Below are 12818 nucleotides of genomic sequence, written 5' to 3'. Positions count from 1 at the left end.
TAAGAAGATATTAGGTTGTCTCCCTGCACATTGCTATTTCTTTGCACGTTGTGTGTGTATGTAGATTGTGTGTGTATGTAGATTTCTTTAATCAACACAAGGTATATCTCTTCATAAGATATAGTTCTTTAGGGAAGATAGCCATTCATATTTATTCATACTTAACCAAAGTTTGTGAAAGTATATTCTTAGAAAACAGAGGTCAGTTGAAACAGCTCTGCTGTTACATTGTGGTCTAAAAGTGTTATAGAAAGTCACAAATCACATGCTTTTGGGTTTATATTGGTATAACTAGCAGACTGAGGGCTCTGTGTTGTAGGAAGCATGATGGAGTCCCTCTTCATCTGCACTGGGTTTGTTTTTCGCAAAGGCTAAAATTCTCATTCTCTTTCCTGTTCCTGTAGATTATTCTGCAGTGAATATCATTATATGTTTTGAGATGAATGGCACTGGTTTCATAGGGAATGCACACAAAGAAAATTAACACCCCTTTGCAAGACAAAAGTTGCAGAAAAAGCCCTCTCTCATAACTGTTCTTTGTTTCCTTACCTTACAATCTTCTGGAATTTCCGTTATAGGGGTAAAAGGCTGGTGGTAGCAGAATACTTTTTATACAGGCTGGCAACCTTTCAGAGCTCTAGGGTTCATGATTCTTGCCTGTGTTACACTTGCATTAAAATTAATCAATCAGCTAGTTAATATTTCTGATTATTGTGAATCCCTTGCAAAATAGTCTTGTGCTGTGAAGTGGAGAGGGAGGGAAGGAAGAAAGAAGAACTGTGTCAGTGTCTTTCTGCTGCAGTCCATGAGTTCTCCTATGACAGAGGACCAGGTGAAAAGTAGCATAACAATTGGAGTACATGTGATAATGAACCTTGTCAGTAGCACATTCGTTTGTGCATCTAGGTTTGGAAAAACTGCAATGAGCCTCCCGCACAAGTTGCAGGCTCTTATGTGACTGTGCTGAATATAGCGTATGGTATACTGTAACCATGATGGCTGCCTTTCTGTCTCTTGCCTCAGTAGATGTCTGAGGGGTAGCTGACTGCAATGTGGTGACAGATTGCTTAAATAGAATGCTTGCTTTTTCCTGTGCAGAGCAGCATTTTTCCACACTGCACTGGGTAATTTTTAGGGTCCAACAAACTGGGGGTTAGAGTTGAAAAGTACTGTTCTGTACGCTGCTACCTGAGATGGAGATGTAGCTCTGCCTGCTTGATACTGTTTTCACTATGGTTAGTGCCAGTTCAGGACCTGGATAGGATTTTGGGGTTCAGCTGCTCAGAAGAAAACTGAAAGGACTTGAATGGATATTCAGCTCTGCCTTGATTTCTAGACGATATAGAAAAATTCTAATGTGATTAAAACCTTTTGAGTACGTAATGGCTTAAGGTTTAATTCTGTATTGATAATTCTCTATCCTTAAAGAAAATTAAATCTTTAGAAACTGATGCATTTTTCTAGGCCTAGACCAGCTCAATAACTTTGTCACCATTGATTCTTTTAAGTAGAGAATAGGATAAAAAAACAAATTGCTAATTCTTAAATAGTAGGGCTGTGGATACAGCATTTTCCTGTGCAAGTTTCAGGGCAGTGTGAGGAACATGGATGCAAAGCAACTGTTTTCAACAGCTCTTTTTAATACACAGTACATCAAACTTGCCTAGTTACCTGTGGGTTACTAGGAACCTTCCTGAGCCTGTCTATAGCCAACCAATTGTCATGATCAGAGCACCATCTTTTGTGCACTTTCCTTTATTTTTGCTGCACGGAGTTTAGTCAGTGAGTGGCAATGGGATTTATCCTAAGGAGGCAAAGGTTTTATATGTGACTCTTCATGAATGGAATAAAATATTGTGGTCTCCGAGAGGCTTGTGACTTTCCTATAAGGAAATATTTCTAGTGATAAAAGCAAGACAAGTACTGAGACGGTTTGCCTGTATCTTCTGCTAATTTCTTTTTGTTATGTAGTTAGTGTCAGAAGAATCATAACTTCCTCATGTTTGGCAATTCTTTAAAAAAAAAAAAATTTTTGTTCTTCATCTTATGCATTTTGAGTAGACTTTTTAAAACTCTTCATCAGGCTATTTCTGCTAACAGTGCACAATATGCTGATTGGCCATAAAGATTCTTAATTGCTTAGCCTAGTAAGGACATGTCTGACTTTTTTCCAAAGTGCTCAGTGAGGCTTTCTGATCATAATGCTTTGGTCTTCTGAACTTAAATCCTTTAAAAATTGTTCTAGTTTTCACTGCAGCTCTGGTAGATCTGTATTTTTAATCTGTTGATTAGGTGGTATGTGGGTCTTCGTTTTTCACACAAGATGAAGTATGACCTGCTAGTGGGCTTCTTGCGTTTTATGTGTCTGGAGAAATCTTTCATTTATTTTGTTAAAGTATTTTCATATTAAATTATTTTTTATGCATTTGTTCCCCTCCCCTGTCTAGGAGGGAAAGGGGGTTGACAGAAAAGTGAGTAAAACAGGCTGAGTAACGGCTGCTCCCTGAGTTAAAATACTTCTGGGCTTAACTGTTGGGTTAACAAAAATGCAAGGGTGTTGATATTCTTGATTGAATTTGGAGGCTTTTAAACTCAACATAGTGGTTTTTTTCTTAAAACATCCAGTAGTAAAACTGTTTTATAATCTGTTTAATTAAGTAAATTCACAGTGCATTTGAATGTGATTTGCACAAACACAAGATCTCCCGTTATAAACTGCCTCTACTCTGACTCATGAAGTAGTGTTAATGTCACATTTTTGCTAGATACCCTTGACAGTCTTTACTCAGACCTTCTTCGTCTATTCATTCTGGAGTACAATTTCTTCCTCTCCCTCTCGCCCTCCACACTGAATAATCCTATTCCCCTGTTAAGACTTCAGCCGCATTCCAAATTCACCCACTCTCATGTCAAATCACAGAAGAGTCAATTGCACAACTTCCCTCTTCTCATCCCCGTTTTTCCAAAAGTTTCTGAAAGCATCACCAATATGCCTGGCTAAACACTTACATCTCTAGTTTCCCAGTAACCATGGTTGTTCTGCCTTTAGAAATAGGGAGGAAGGAAGGGTTTTCCTGGAAAGTGATTTAGATTGTTTTTTCCCAAAACTTTCCTGCAAGCTGGGAGTTCCCTGGGCACTGCAGCTGTTCCACGAATTTGCTACTTTTACTGTAAGACAGCGGTCAATTTACAGTATACCAAAGAATTCCTATGTAGGAAGCTGTTTAAAAAAATGTATATATTGTAGTATTAGCAAATGAAAAATCATTTTCTATACAGAAAAACAGAATTCTTGTAGTTGAAGACGATTTTAAATGGTGCCTTTCAAAATAGGCTAATGAAATGATGGTTGTTCCTTGTCACTTTATCTGTTTTTTACATACTGTATGTCATTAATTTCTAAATCAAAACAAGAATATCAGTTTCACAGAGCAGCTGTTGAAAGCTCCTTGGGACTGGTGCAGCTTCCGGAGTCCTTTGCCCTGATGTAAACCTCTGGAGAGTACAGATGAAGTTCTCCGAGAATGCTGTCTTGCGTCAAGTTAGGGTTAGATGATCCAGCAGATTAAAGCTCAAAAAACCCCAGTGCTTTCTCTCAAACTTTTGTACATCTTAACTTTTCTGACTGGCTGTGGTCATTTCACTGTTTCAAGTCCAAAGCACAAGGGCCTCTGAAGGTTGGTTGGTTAGTTATATGTAAAGAGTACAGGTCTGGTAGATAGAATCAGACTTAAAATAGTAATGAAAAAAAATTGATTCACAGGTTTTTGCTTACACAACTCTTGTAATCATTTGCTTGTCAGTCACAAGATGTATAATTGTGGCAGTGGAATAAACTCTTTGCCGGTTCCACTTAGTTGAAAATAAATGGCCCATGTTTCAACTTTTTCCTGTATTCTTTTTCATTAACTTTAGAATTTACATTGCTTTCTCATTTTAAAAAGTAGACTTATTGCATGTCAGCAAATCCAAGGGTTGTAAAAGTGAGTACATATTTGCAAAATTCTGTTAAAACACTTAGCACTGAGTGCAACAATATTTTAATATTCAGTTTTCTTAATTTCTCAAGGCAATCAGAGTTTTCTTTATGCTCCGTTCACTGTCATTGCACCTGCGAGATGAGCCAGAAACTCAGTTACCACTGACAAGGGAGGAAGATCTAATAAAGACAGATGATGTTCTTGACTTGAGTAAGTAGTCCTCCCAGCTTCTCAAATGATATATGACATGGAAAATGCCTTCTCTGAAAAATTGGTTAAAAAAAAAAATAGTTGTAATCATATTTGTGTAATTGACTGCCAAGATGATTGTATTAAGTTTATCTTCTACTGGATTTGGAAACACTTTTTGTAAATGTTTGGAGGAGGGTGGGTGCGACTGTTCAAGTGTCACAAAGTTTAAATATTAATAGGTAAAGGATTCTGAATCCTTCATTTGGTTTCCTGATAGAAATTTTATTCTTCTAAATTCTAGATCATAGGAGGGTTTTTTTGTTTGTTTGTTTTTTAATCCTGATTTCATCTTTCACCTATTCAAAATACATTGGTGTTCTTAAATCACACAGGAACTTTAAGGAACTGGAGTTACTTGACAGCTACACTGTGGTGTTTGTTGGTGTCTTCCCCCCCCCCCCCATTTCTTTTTCTATACATCAGTTCTGTCATTTTAAAGCTGGCATATGCAAACCTTTACCCCCTTAGTTGAACAGCATACTGAACTATTCCCAAGGGGTATCAGCCAGTAATATCCAGAGTGACCCTGTGATGTTAAATAATACTTATTATTAAGCAAAGGCAAAGTGTCGTCTTTCTGCAGTATCATAGTATATTGTTTAGACTGCATGCTCTGTACTGAAGTAGTAGAAAAGCCAGAAGGAATATTATCGTGAGCTATACTATTTGACTGCAAATTCAAGATGCCTGTGTTCACTGAACAACAAAATATAACAGCTTTAGATGACTGTGCATGTTACTTGATGGTACTGGGTTTTTGACTACTAAGTCAGGTTGCCTCCTGATAGAGTAATTCTGGCTTTAATCGTAAAACTGTAGTTTGGTTGTCGCCAGAACTGGCACTGTTTGATAAATAGTAACTTGTAATGTTTTAAGTTAATCTTACTGTAGTGCAAGGCACTTATTTTAAACCTTTCAATAAGAAGTATGTTGAAGAAATGTGCTTTGACATACTGGCGTTAGTTGATTAGTGTTAAGTGCTTGTCTAACTCGTGTTCAGGCAGTTACCTTATTAAGAACTTGTGGGTAGCATTCTTAGCTTTCGGGAGCACGTGATTACTAAAATAGAGTGTACTTATTTGTCAGGGTTTTAATTTTCAGATGTTTCTTACGAGGAAAAAAAAGAAAAGAGATTCAGTTTGATACTTGAGCCTTTAAATATTGTGACTCTATTTTTAAGTGCTTGTTGATCCTACTCAGACTAGAAAAACAGTTGTCTTAGTAGATGTGATGGGATTATGTCCAGTATCTCAGATACAGTTTTTGTGCATCTCAAGTCCATCAAGAATATTAATTACCTGAGTGAAGTGCCAACTTTGAAATCAAATGAGATAAACAAATATTCTGTGATACCAGAGCTACTGTGCAGTAGCTTAATGGATAAAAGCATAGAATAATTTTGGACAAAAACACAAATAGGATCTAGCATTAGTATTCAGCTCATACTAGTGTTAAGATTATTTGTCAAGACCAGGATGTGTTCCTTGCACAAATTCAATGAAGTCTGAAATGAATCTTAAGATTAAAAAAAAAAAGTTGTATTCATCTTGTTATCTTGCATTAAAATAGCTCAGCTATGATCTGAACCAACATTACTCTCTAACAGGTGCTTTCTTCTGCAGAATATCAGTTATGTTTTGGGGAATTTGCCAGTACGAAGCATTTTTGTTTGATAGTACTTTTAGAGAGTCAATATTAGCAATTATAGCTAATTAAGTCAAGGGAGCTAAATAGTCTTTTTTAAAAAGACAAACCTAATAAGTATATTTTCTAAAAAAAAAAAAAATAATAATAATAATAATAATTGTTAAAATTTGTTTAAATGTCTGCATGCAAAAATGAGACCATGTAGGATATTTCCTCTGGTGTAAGTTCCAAGCAGTAAAATGTTTTGAGGATAAACTCATTTATTTGCAAATGTGGAAAGAATGCTGTGGAAGCAGTTAACTGAACTTGTTAAAGATAAAAATGTACAAGCTACAGGGTACCGAACATGCTTTTCCTAAGTAAGTGTGAGCATTAGGCTACAGTAAACCCTACAGGGTAAATTCAAGAGATGAGAAGGTATCAGTCCAGTGTTTGCATTTTGGTGGCTATGCAGCCAGTGGTGTGGAAGACTGATAGTTTAATCATCTCAATTCCTGTTTTCTTAATGCTTAAGAAAATGTGTAGGGGAGGTACGTCTGAAAATGCATTCTTCAATAGTTGTGGTTTTTCATCTTCACGCTGGCATTGCTTTGGGTTGGTGAATTAGTCAGAATGAGCAGTGCAACTTCACTCCTTTTAGCCTTTCTCCTTAAGGTAGCATAAAAGAAATGCCCACCTTTTCTTTCATAACAGATGGAAATTTACCCATGTGCCTAGTAACACAATGGCAGAGCAACTTGTAGAGGATTTATATAATTTGTGATCATGACAGCAAACAAATGTTTTCAGAAGCAGTTAAAAATTCTATCCTTAAAAAGTAGTTAAAAGGGTATGCATTTGTACTCTCTCTTTTTAAGTTTCAGCTGTTGATTCTGAGCCTTTACTCTTGAACAAACTTTGAAATCCATGTTTTCTATCCAAGAGGTTTTGAAACCTTTTCTTGCTGCTTATTTTTAGAAAGAAAGATTCTGAACTTTCCTGGAGAAAATATGAGCAGCATGTGATGTTGTTAATCACAATACCTGGTTATTAGTTGTCAGATAAGAAATGAAGTCCATGATTGAATTACTCTTGACTCTAAAGGAATAGTAGTACAGAATTAACTCAGTTTCCTGTTTCTAATGAATTACAGATTTATTGTAATGTTGGCTGTCTTTGAGAGTGAAGTGAAATAATGAATCAGCTCCTACTGAAAAAAAAATTGTTCTTCATAAATTAACTGGGAACATGATTTTAAGGCAGTTGCTAATTTTTAAGAACATACCCAACAGAAAGTAAATCAAATTGAAACACTATTTCCAAGTGTTGTTCGCTAGGCCCTGTCTTCCCTGCCAAAGAACATTGTTTGTTCTTGCTGGTCTCTTAGTCTAGAGAACTGATTGTTCTCAGTGTGCAATTTAGTGAACTACACTGCAGGTATTGTGCAATTCATTGCAGGTGTCTTTTTATTTATGACACTTCATTTCTAAGGCAGTTGCTTTTATGCAAAATATGAGGTATCCCTTTCTTGGAACATGTAACTTAGACTGTAGGTTACTCATTCTTCATTCTGCTATATACGATTGCTTGTAATTCTGATTACATGTTTGAAAGTAATGCCAGTTCAATTGCTAAAGTAAAGTGTGGTGGTTTTTGGTTTTTTTGTTTTGTTTTTAATGTAGGCTGTTAGACATAAATGGTTAAAAGAGAGTGTGTGTGTGTAGGATGTAAAGATACTTTTTAGGCTGACAGTTGTATTTATTTGCTTAAATTTGAATCAAATGTTCTGAAATTTAAAAATGTAATGCATATCATAAGTTTTTTTTTTTTAAGAGGTTGTATAAACTGAAGTTATACTGTTGATTAGAATATCACTCTTTCAAATTTAAACTGACTTGCTATCTGCTAAGAAATTTCATAGTCCTGAACTGAAAATACACATTTGTACTGACCAACATGGAAGACTAAAGCAACAATGGTATTTGAACTGCTTGTCTGCATGCTTGTATGTACGTGAAACTATTGTTTATAAATACTGGTATACATTCATAAGCATGTGTCTCTGTACATGCATATGTATACACAAAAACATAGAGGTTCCACTACCCTACCTGCAAAACAGGTGTTCTAGGGATGTTTTTGAGAACTGAAGTGTTGTTCTAAGATAGAAGTGGAAAGAACAAAAAAGTGAAAGAAAAAAAAAAAGTCGAATTATTAGACTTAAACCCTTTAAAAAGATATCTCAGTAGAGCAAGTAAAATACATTTGCATGCTTTAACATGCAGGAACTCCTCATGTGAGAGTCTGTTCTTTCCTGCTGCAGTTTATTAATCTGTAATCTGATGAGATTTCTCAGTATTCTTAGATTCTAACACAATTTCCTTTTATAATTTAATACTTCTCTGAACAAACAGAAGTGAGTGACTGTTTTTCAGATGCTTCACAAGTTCCCTGCTGTCCTATGGCTAGAAACAAACCATTTGTTGAGCTGTAACAAAGGTTTGTTAAAGTTCCTTGCTGCTGAAAATGTGCAGACTACTTATATATACCTTCTCTGTAGAATTCATACAATACTAAGCTAAAGTTAAGTGGTCACTGTGTTGTATGAAAGCATTTGTATTGTCCAATGTGTGTTTCCACTATTTTTTTTAAAAAGAACAGAAATAGCTGCTTTCCTATGCTAGCTGATAGCTGTGCACGGGAACCTAATTTCCAGTAAGGAATGAAACCATTGGCAAGACAGAAGCCTAGCCTACTCTAGTCCAAAAACTGCAAAAGAGGCAATAAAGAGGCAATAAAGTTAATGTTCCAGATGTTTTCTATTTTTCAGTATCTCTGTGGCTGAGGGATTGAATATAGAAAAGTGTCACTGCAAGAAGCATAGGACTGCTGAAGAGAGGGAGTGTGATGTGTTGAGGAGACTACACAAATTTAATCGTGCTCCAATCCTGCCTTGTTTTCTTCTTAGGCCAGCTAGGGATGAGTTGCCACACTGCTGCAGTGTGATGGACTAGAATGAATAAGCGTTGACTAAAACTCGTGGAGAGGTTTCTGTGTATTCATAAGCCAGACTTAAAACTCTGTAGTGTGTTTATGTATTTGACTTGCGAAGCTTGTTAACCTTCTCTGACTCATTTTGCCTTCAGTGATGTAAAGCTTGGAACAGAGACACACTTTACTCCCTTTTATCTGATGACTCATATTTTAATTTTCAGAAGATTATTTTATCCTTTCCACTACAGTAAACATAAACTCAAGTTCAAAATAAAAAAATAAAGTTAATTTTTTGATATAAGAATGAGTATTTGCATTCTCCTTTGAGTCAGTACTAAGCTGTTTAAGAAGATAAATGTCAGTATTTCAAGTAAATACCAACACTGAGATTGACTGAGTATTTATTTAGCTTTGGTATTTGAAGGACAGGCAGTAGTTTTCTTTGTTGCTGTTGTTTTTCAGGTTTTTTTGTTTGTTTTTCCTTCTTGGATGACTGCTTAGCTGTGCTTTTCTGCTTTCTTGATGGAAGTTTGCAGAGATGCCCACCTAACTATAGTCTATCCCAGTTCATTCCTGGGATTTTCACATTGCAATTAACCCATTTTAGGTCATTCCTACAGTATTGGCTGATAGCCTCCTCAACAGCTTTGCTAAATTATTATCTTCCAGTGCCCTTTTTCAGAAGGGCCCGTGGACTCTTTCCTTCAGGAACAAGGTTGAAAATCTTAAGCTATGAAATGTATCTATAGTTTTTAGTGATTTCTAGTGTTGTCTTTTTAATATACAGACTCCTACAATGAATATTTTACTGTTATCAAAATTGTAATAGTAGCAATGTGGAGTTCTTACCAATGTGTTTATCATCCGACGTGTTAGGAGAGCATTCAAGAGGTCTCAACTGCAGCGCAAAACTCAGCAAGACTCAAAAATGTGAAATAGTGTTTAAATGTCACCTGTAAATAAGGCTCTTCCAAGCTGTACTCACTTTAAGGTTTTGTAGTACAATTTGAATGAAGTCTGGTTAATTAAAATGACTATATTTGCCGTATGTAGGTAATTTTTGATTACAAAACCCAGAACTTTATTGAAATTAACAAACTTAATTTACTGGCACTCGTACTATTTGGGATAGTGGATTCTTCCTTCTATAAAGGAGAAAAAGTCTCATTAGTATAGATTCCAGCAACTGAGGTTATCTTTACAGAAGAAATCACTCTAAACTGCTTCTCCTGGAAGTAGGCGTACCACTCAAAAGTAGGTAGTATAGGTGCTGTGCTTCCCATCCCCCCCATTGTGTGGTGCTGCCATTAGCATATTTTGGAAGAATGAGTCTTTTCCAGTTTAATGTATTTTATATTTTAAAGTTTTTGTGGTGAACTTAAGTTGTTTTTGTTTTATTTTATTTTTTAATTAAGAAACTAGATGCATTGTGACCACTGCTTTATTTGTCAAGTAGGTGAATGTATTTTTCAGGTGTTTCAGCTACAGAACCAGTTTTCAGTATGGCATAAATCAGAAGACAAAAGAATTGATACAGGACTTTGAAAATGTCTGTGTACATATGCATACATGTGTATATATACATGTATATATATGTGTATATTCCTTGGACAGACAGGAAGCTATATCTGTAGAGTATATCAGAGTTAAACCTGAACCTTTTGCAGAAATGTTTCTGTAGCTCCAGAGAAATACCGTTTAGTAAACATCTAGTGCAGATAGCAAACATCATAAACAATATGAATTGTAATAAGAAGGTGTTACTCAGTTAAACAGTATCACAGTAAATCAATATGTATAATGTATTTCTTATCTATTGCTGTTGTTACATATTTAAGTTTAAATGCAGGGTATTTGCATAATGTTGGCAGTTCTGTGCCTTAGTATCTTCATGTCGGTGCACTGTTTTCTGATCTTTTCCTTGAAGATTTTAGTCTTTACGTTGGAACCACAATGTGTACTTACAGCTGTAGATTTTTCAGATCTTGTTTCTTTTCATGTACTCCAGCATTTATTAGAAAACAATAAATTGTCTAGAGCTAACACTTAGAGGTTGAATTAAACAGATGACTTACCCCATTATCATTGAGGAGAACAGCCTGTATCCAGAGAGGAGAGTAAGTAATAGTAATTCTGGCATCTCAAATTTTTGAATAGAGTTCCAGCCTATTTCCAAAAATCGAGCTAAATCAGAAAAGGCTGTTAAAAGCCTCTCTTGTTGTCTTTTCTTCTGTTCTGTCTTTCAGAATCAGAATCTGTTGTAAACAGCCAGCATCTGATATAGTCTTTTATATGTCAGCTTCAGAAGACTTTTTGTTTCTGGTTAGCTAGAAAGACATAGACTTAATCCAATCAGGTTGTGACAGGCGTTAAACCTATTGCAAAGAAGTGGCACCAGTGTTTGTCTCCATGAAACATGATCATGTTTCCTGGGAGGGAGCTTCCTTTGTCAGTAAATGGCTGAAATTGCACTATTCAGCACAGATACAGATGTTTGGACCTGGTCCTCACAGTAAATAGATACCATTTGGTTTTAACAGGTCACTTGTTAAGTATCCAGGATTGATTTTTCTTTTTTAGCAGTCTTCCTTGGGACATTTACTTCCCCCATACCCTCTTCTCCTCCCTATCTCCAACACTGTGGACTCTGCTCAGTGTCATCAGAGGCAGTGCCCACAGTGAAAGCCTGTTTACACCATTTCATGACTTTTTTTTTAATTACAGTTTTTATTAATCACATGGTTTCATGATTTATCATCATTTATAAGGCTACTGTTAGTTACTCTGTATTCATGAGGCCTTTGAGTGAAGTTGCCCAGTTACGTGTGCACCAGTTCATGTATTTTCATTGGCAGCACTTCCTAAACTGCTTATCACTGCTATCGTTATCCAAGCCACCTAAATTGAGGTAGTACAGCGATTAACTTGCATGAACATATAGCTTCCAGTTCAAGCCTTTTCATTGCCCAAGAACAAGAGACAAGGGAATTCCAGCATTTCAGCATAAAGCATATAGGATAAATGCTGTTGCATAGGTGTGATATCTTGTGGAGAGATTTAGCACTTGACAGAACATGGCCAAAAAAGTTAAAATTATGTGTGCCTTTTTTAAACTATAATATTACTTTGTGGGTGTTCTTGCTCTAATTTCTATCAATCTACATTGTTTCAGTACTTTTTAAATTTTTCTGAATGTAGGGATGCCTACAGTGGTTATACTGATATATATATATATATATATACTGTCAAGAAGGAATAGAGATTAACAAAATGCAATATTTATTTCAGCTACTTCTTGGGTTGGTTTGTTTGTTTGTTTTCAGAAATCTCACAAAACTCATTCTATCAAAATGACTTTCAATTTTTGCCTGAATGTGATGTTGGATCTCAAATGTGTTCCCTGGTATGTCAAGGCATACTGACCATAGAGGTGAAGCTCTGTAATATTAAATGAAAATGGTAGTGTTCTATGGGAGCTTGGTGGGAAAGGTTAAAGTTCTTTTTATAAAGAAGCATTTTAATATTTTGAGGCAGATATGTTCAACACTGACTGTAGCTGAAAGGTTCTCAGCACTGTACATGACTTCATATTTGGAAATGAGTCAGGTGTTCCACAGAATTTATTTCAGATTGCTGGGTATGTTGCCATCAGAATGGTGTATTTCAGTATTGTTTTTTTACTGTAAACAGTTTTGAAGCAGTTGCACATTATATGAAAACTGCTGGCCTTAGACTGTGTCTGCAATGTTTGTAGGTGTCTCATGTAGGTGGCTTCTTTAATCTTACACAGCAGCTAACCTTTCACATGAAGTTCAATGGCAGCTCAAATTGGCAGTCTTAGTGCTTTGATCTTGGTTTCAGGCTGTTGGTTCTGTTAATAACAATGTTTTAAATGCCATGGCCAGCAAGTAAATGATAATATACTTAAAGCTTGCTTGCCTTTTTTTTTTTTTTTTTTTTTTTTTT

General features: G+C 35.8%; 1 protein-coding gene across 12 annotated transcripts in view; it reads left to right on the top strand.

Moving 5' to 3' along the window:
- CLEC16A (C-type lectin domain containing 16A) overlaps window positions 1-12818 on the top strand; it is a 95309-nt gene that overhangs the window by 42902 nt on the left and 39589 nt on the right. For all 12 annotated transcript variants that reach the window (XR_003252865.1, XR_003252866.1, XR_003252867.1 and 9 more), the window contains one exon: window positions 4070-4190. Coding sequence is in view for 9 of the 12 variants with exons in the window: in XM_026061816.1 (XP_025917601.1) it covers window positions 4070-4190 (121 nt within the window). In the remaining 3 variants the exon portion in view is untranslated. The remainder of the gene's footprint in view (window positions 1-4069; window positions 4191-12818) is intronic.

The sequence above is a fragment of the Apteryx rowi genome, unplaced genomic scaffold (assembly GCF_003343035.1).
Source record: "Apteryx rowi isolate R43461 unplaced genomic scaffold, aptRow1 scaffold_186, whole genome shotgun sequence".
In the NCBI taxonomy this organism is placed as follows: Eukaryota; Metazoa; Chordata; class Aves; order Apterygiformes; family Apterygidae; genus Apteryx; species Apteryx rowi.
Note: the sequence above shows the minus strand (reverse complement) of the source record. Positions and strands in the feature narration are given on the sequence as shown.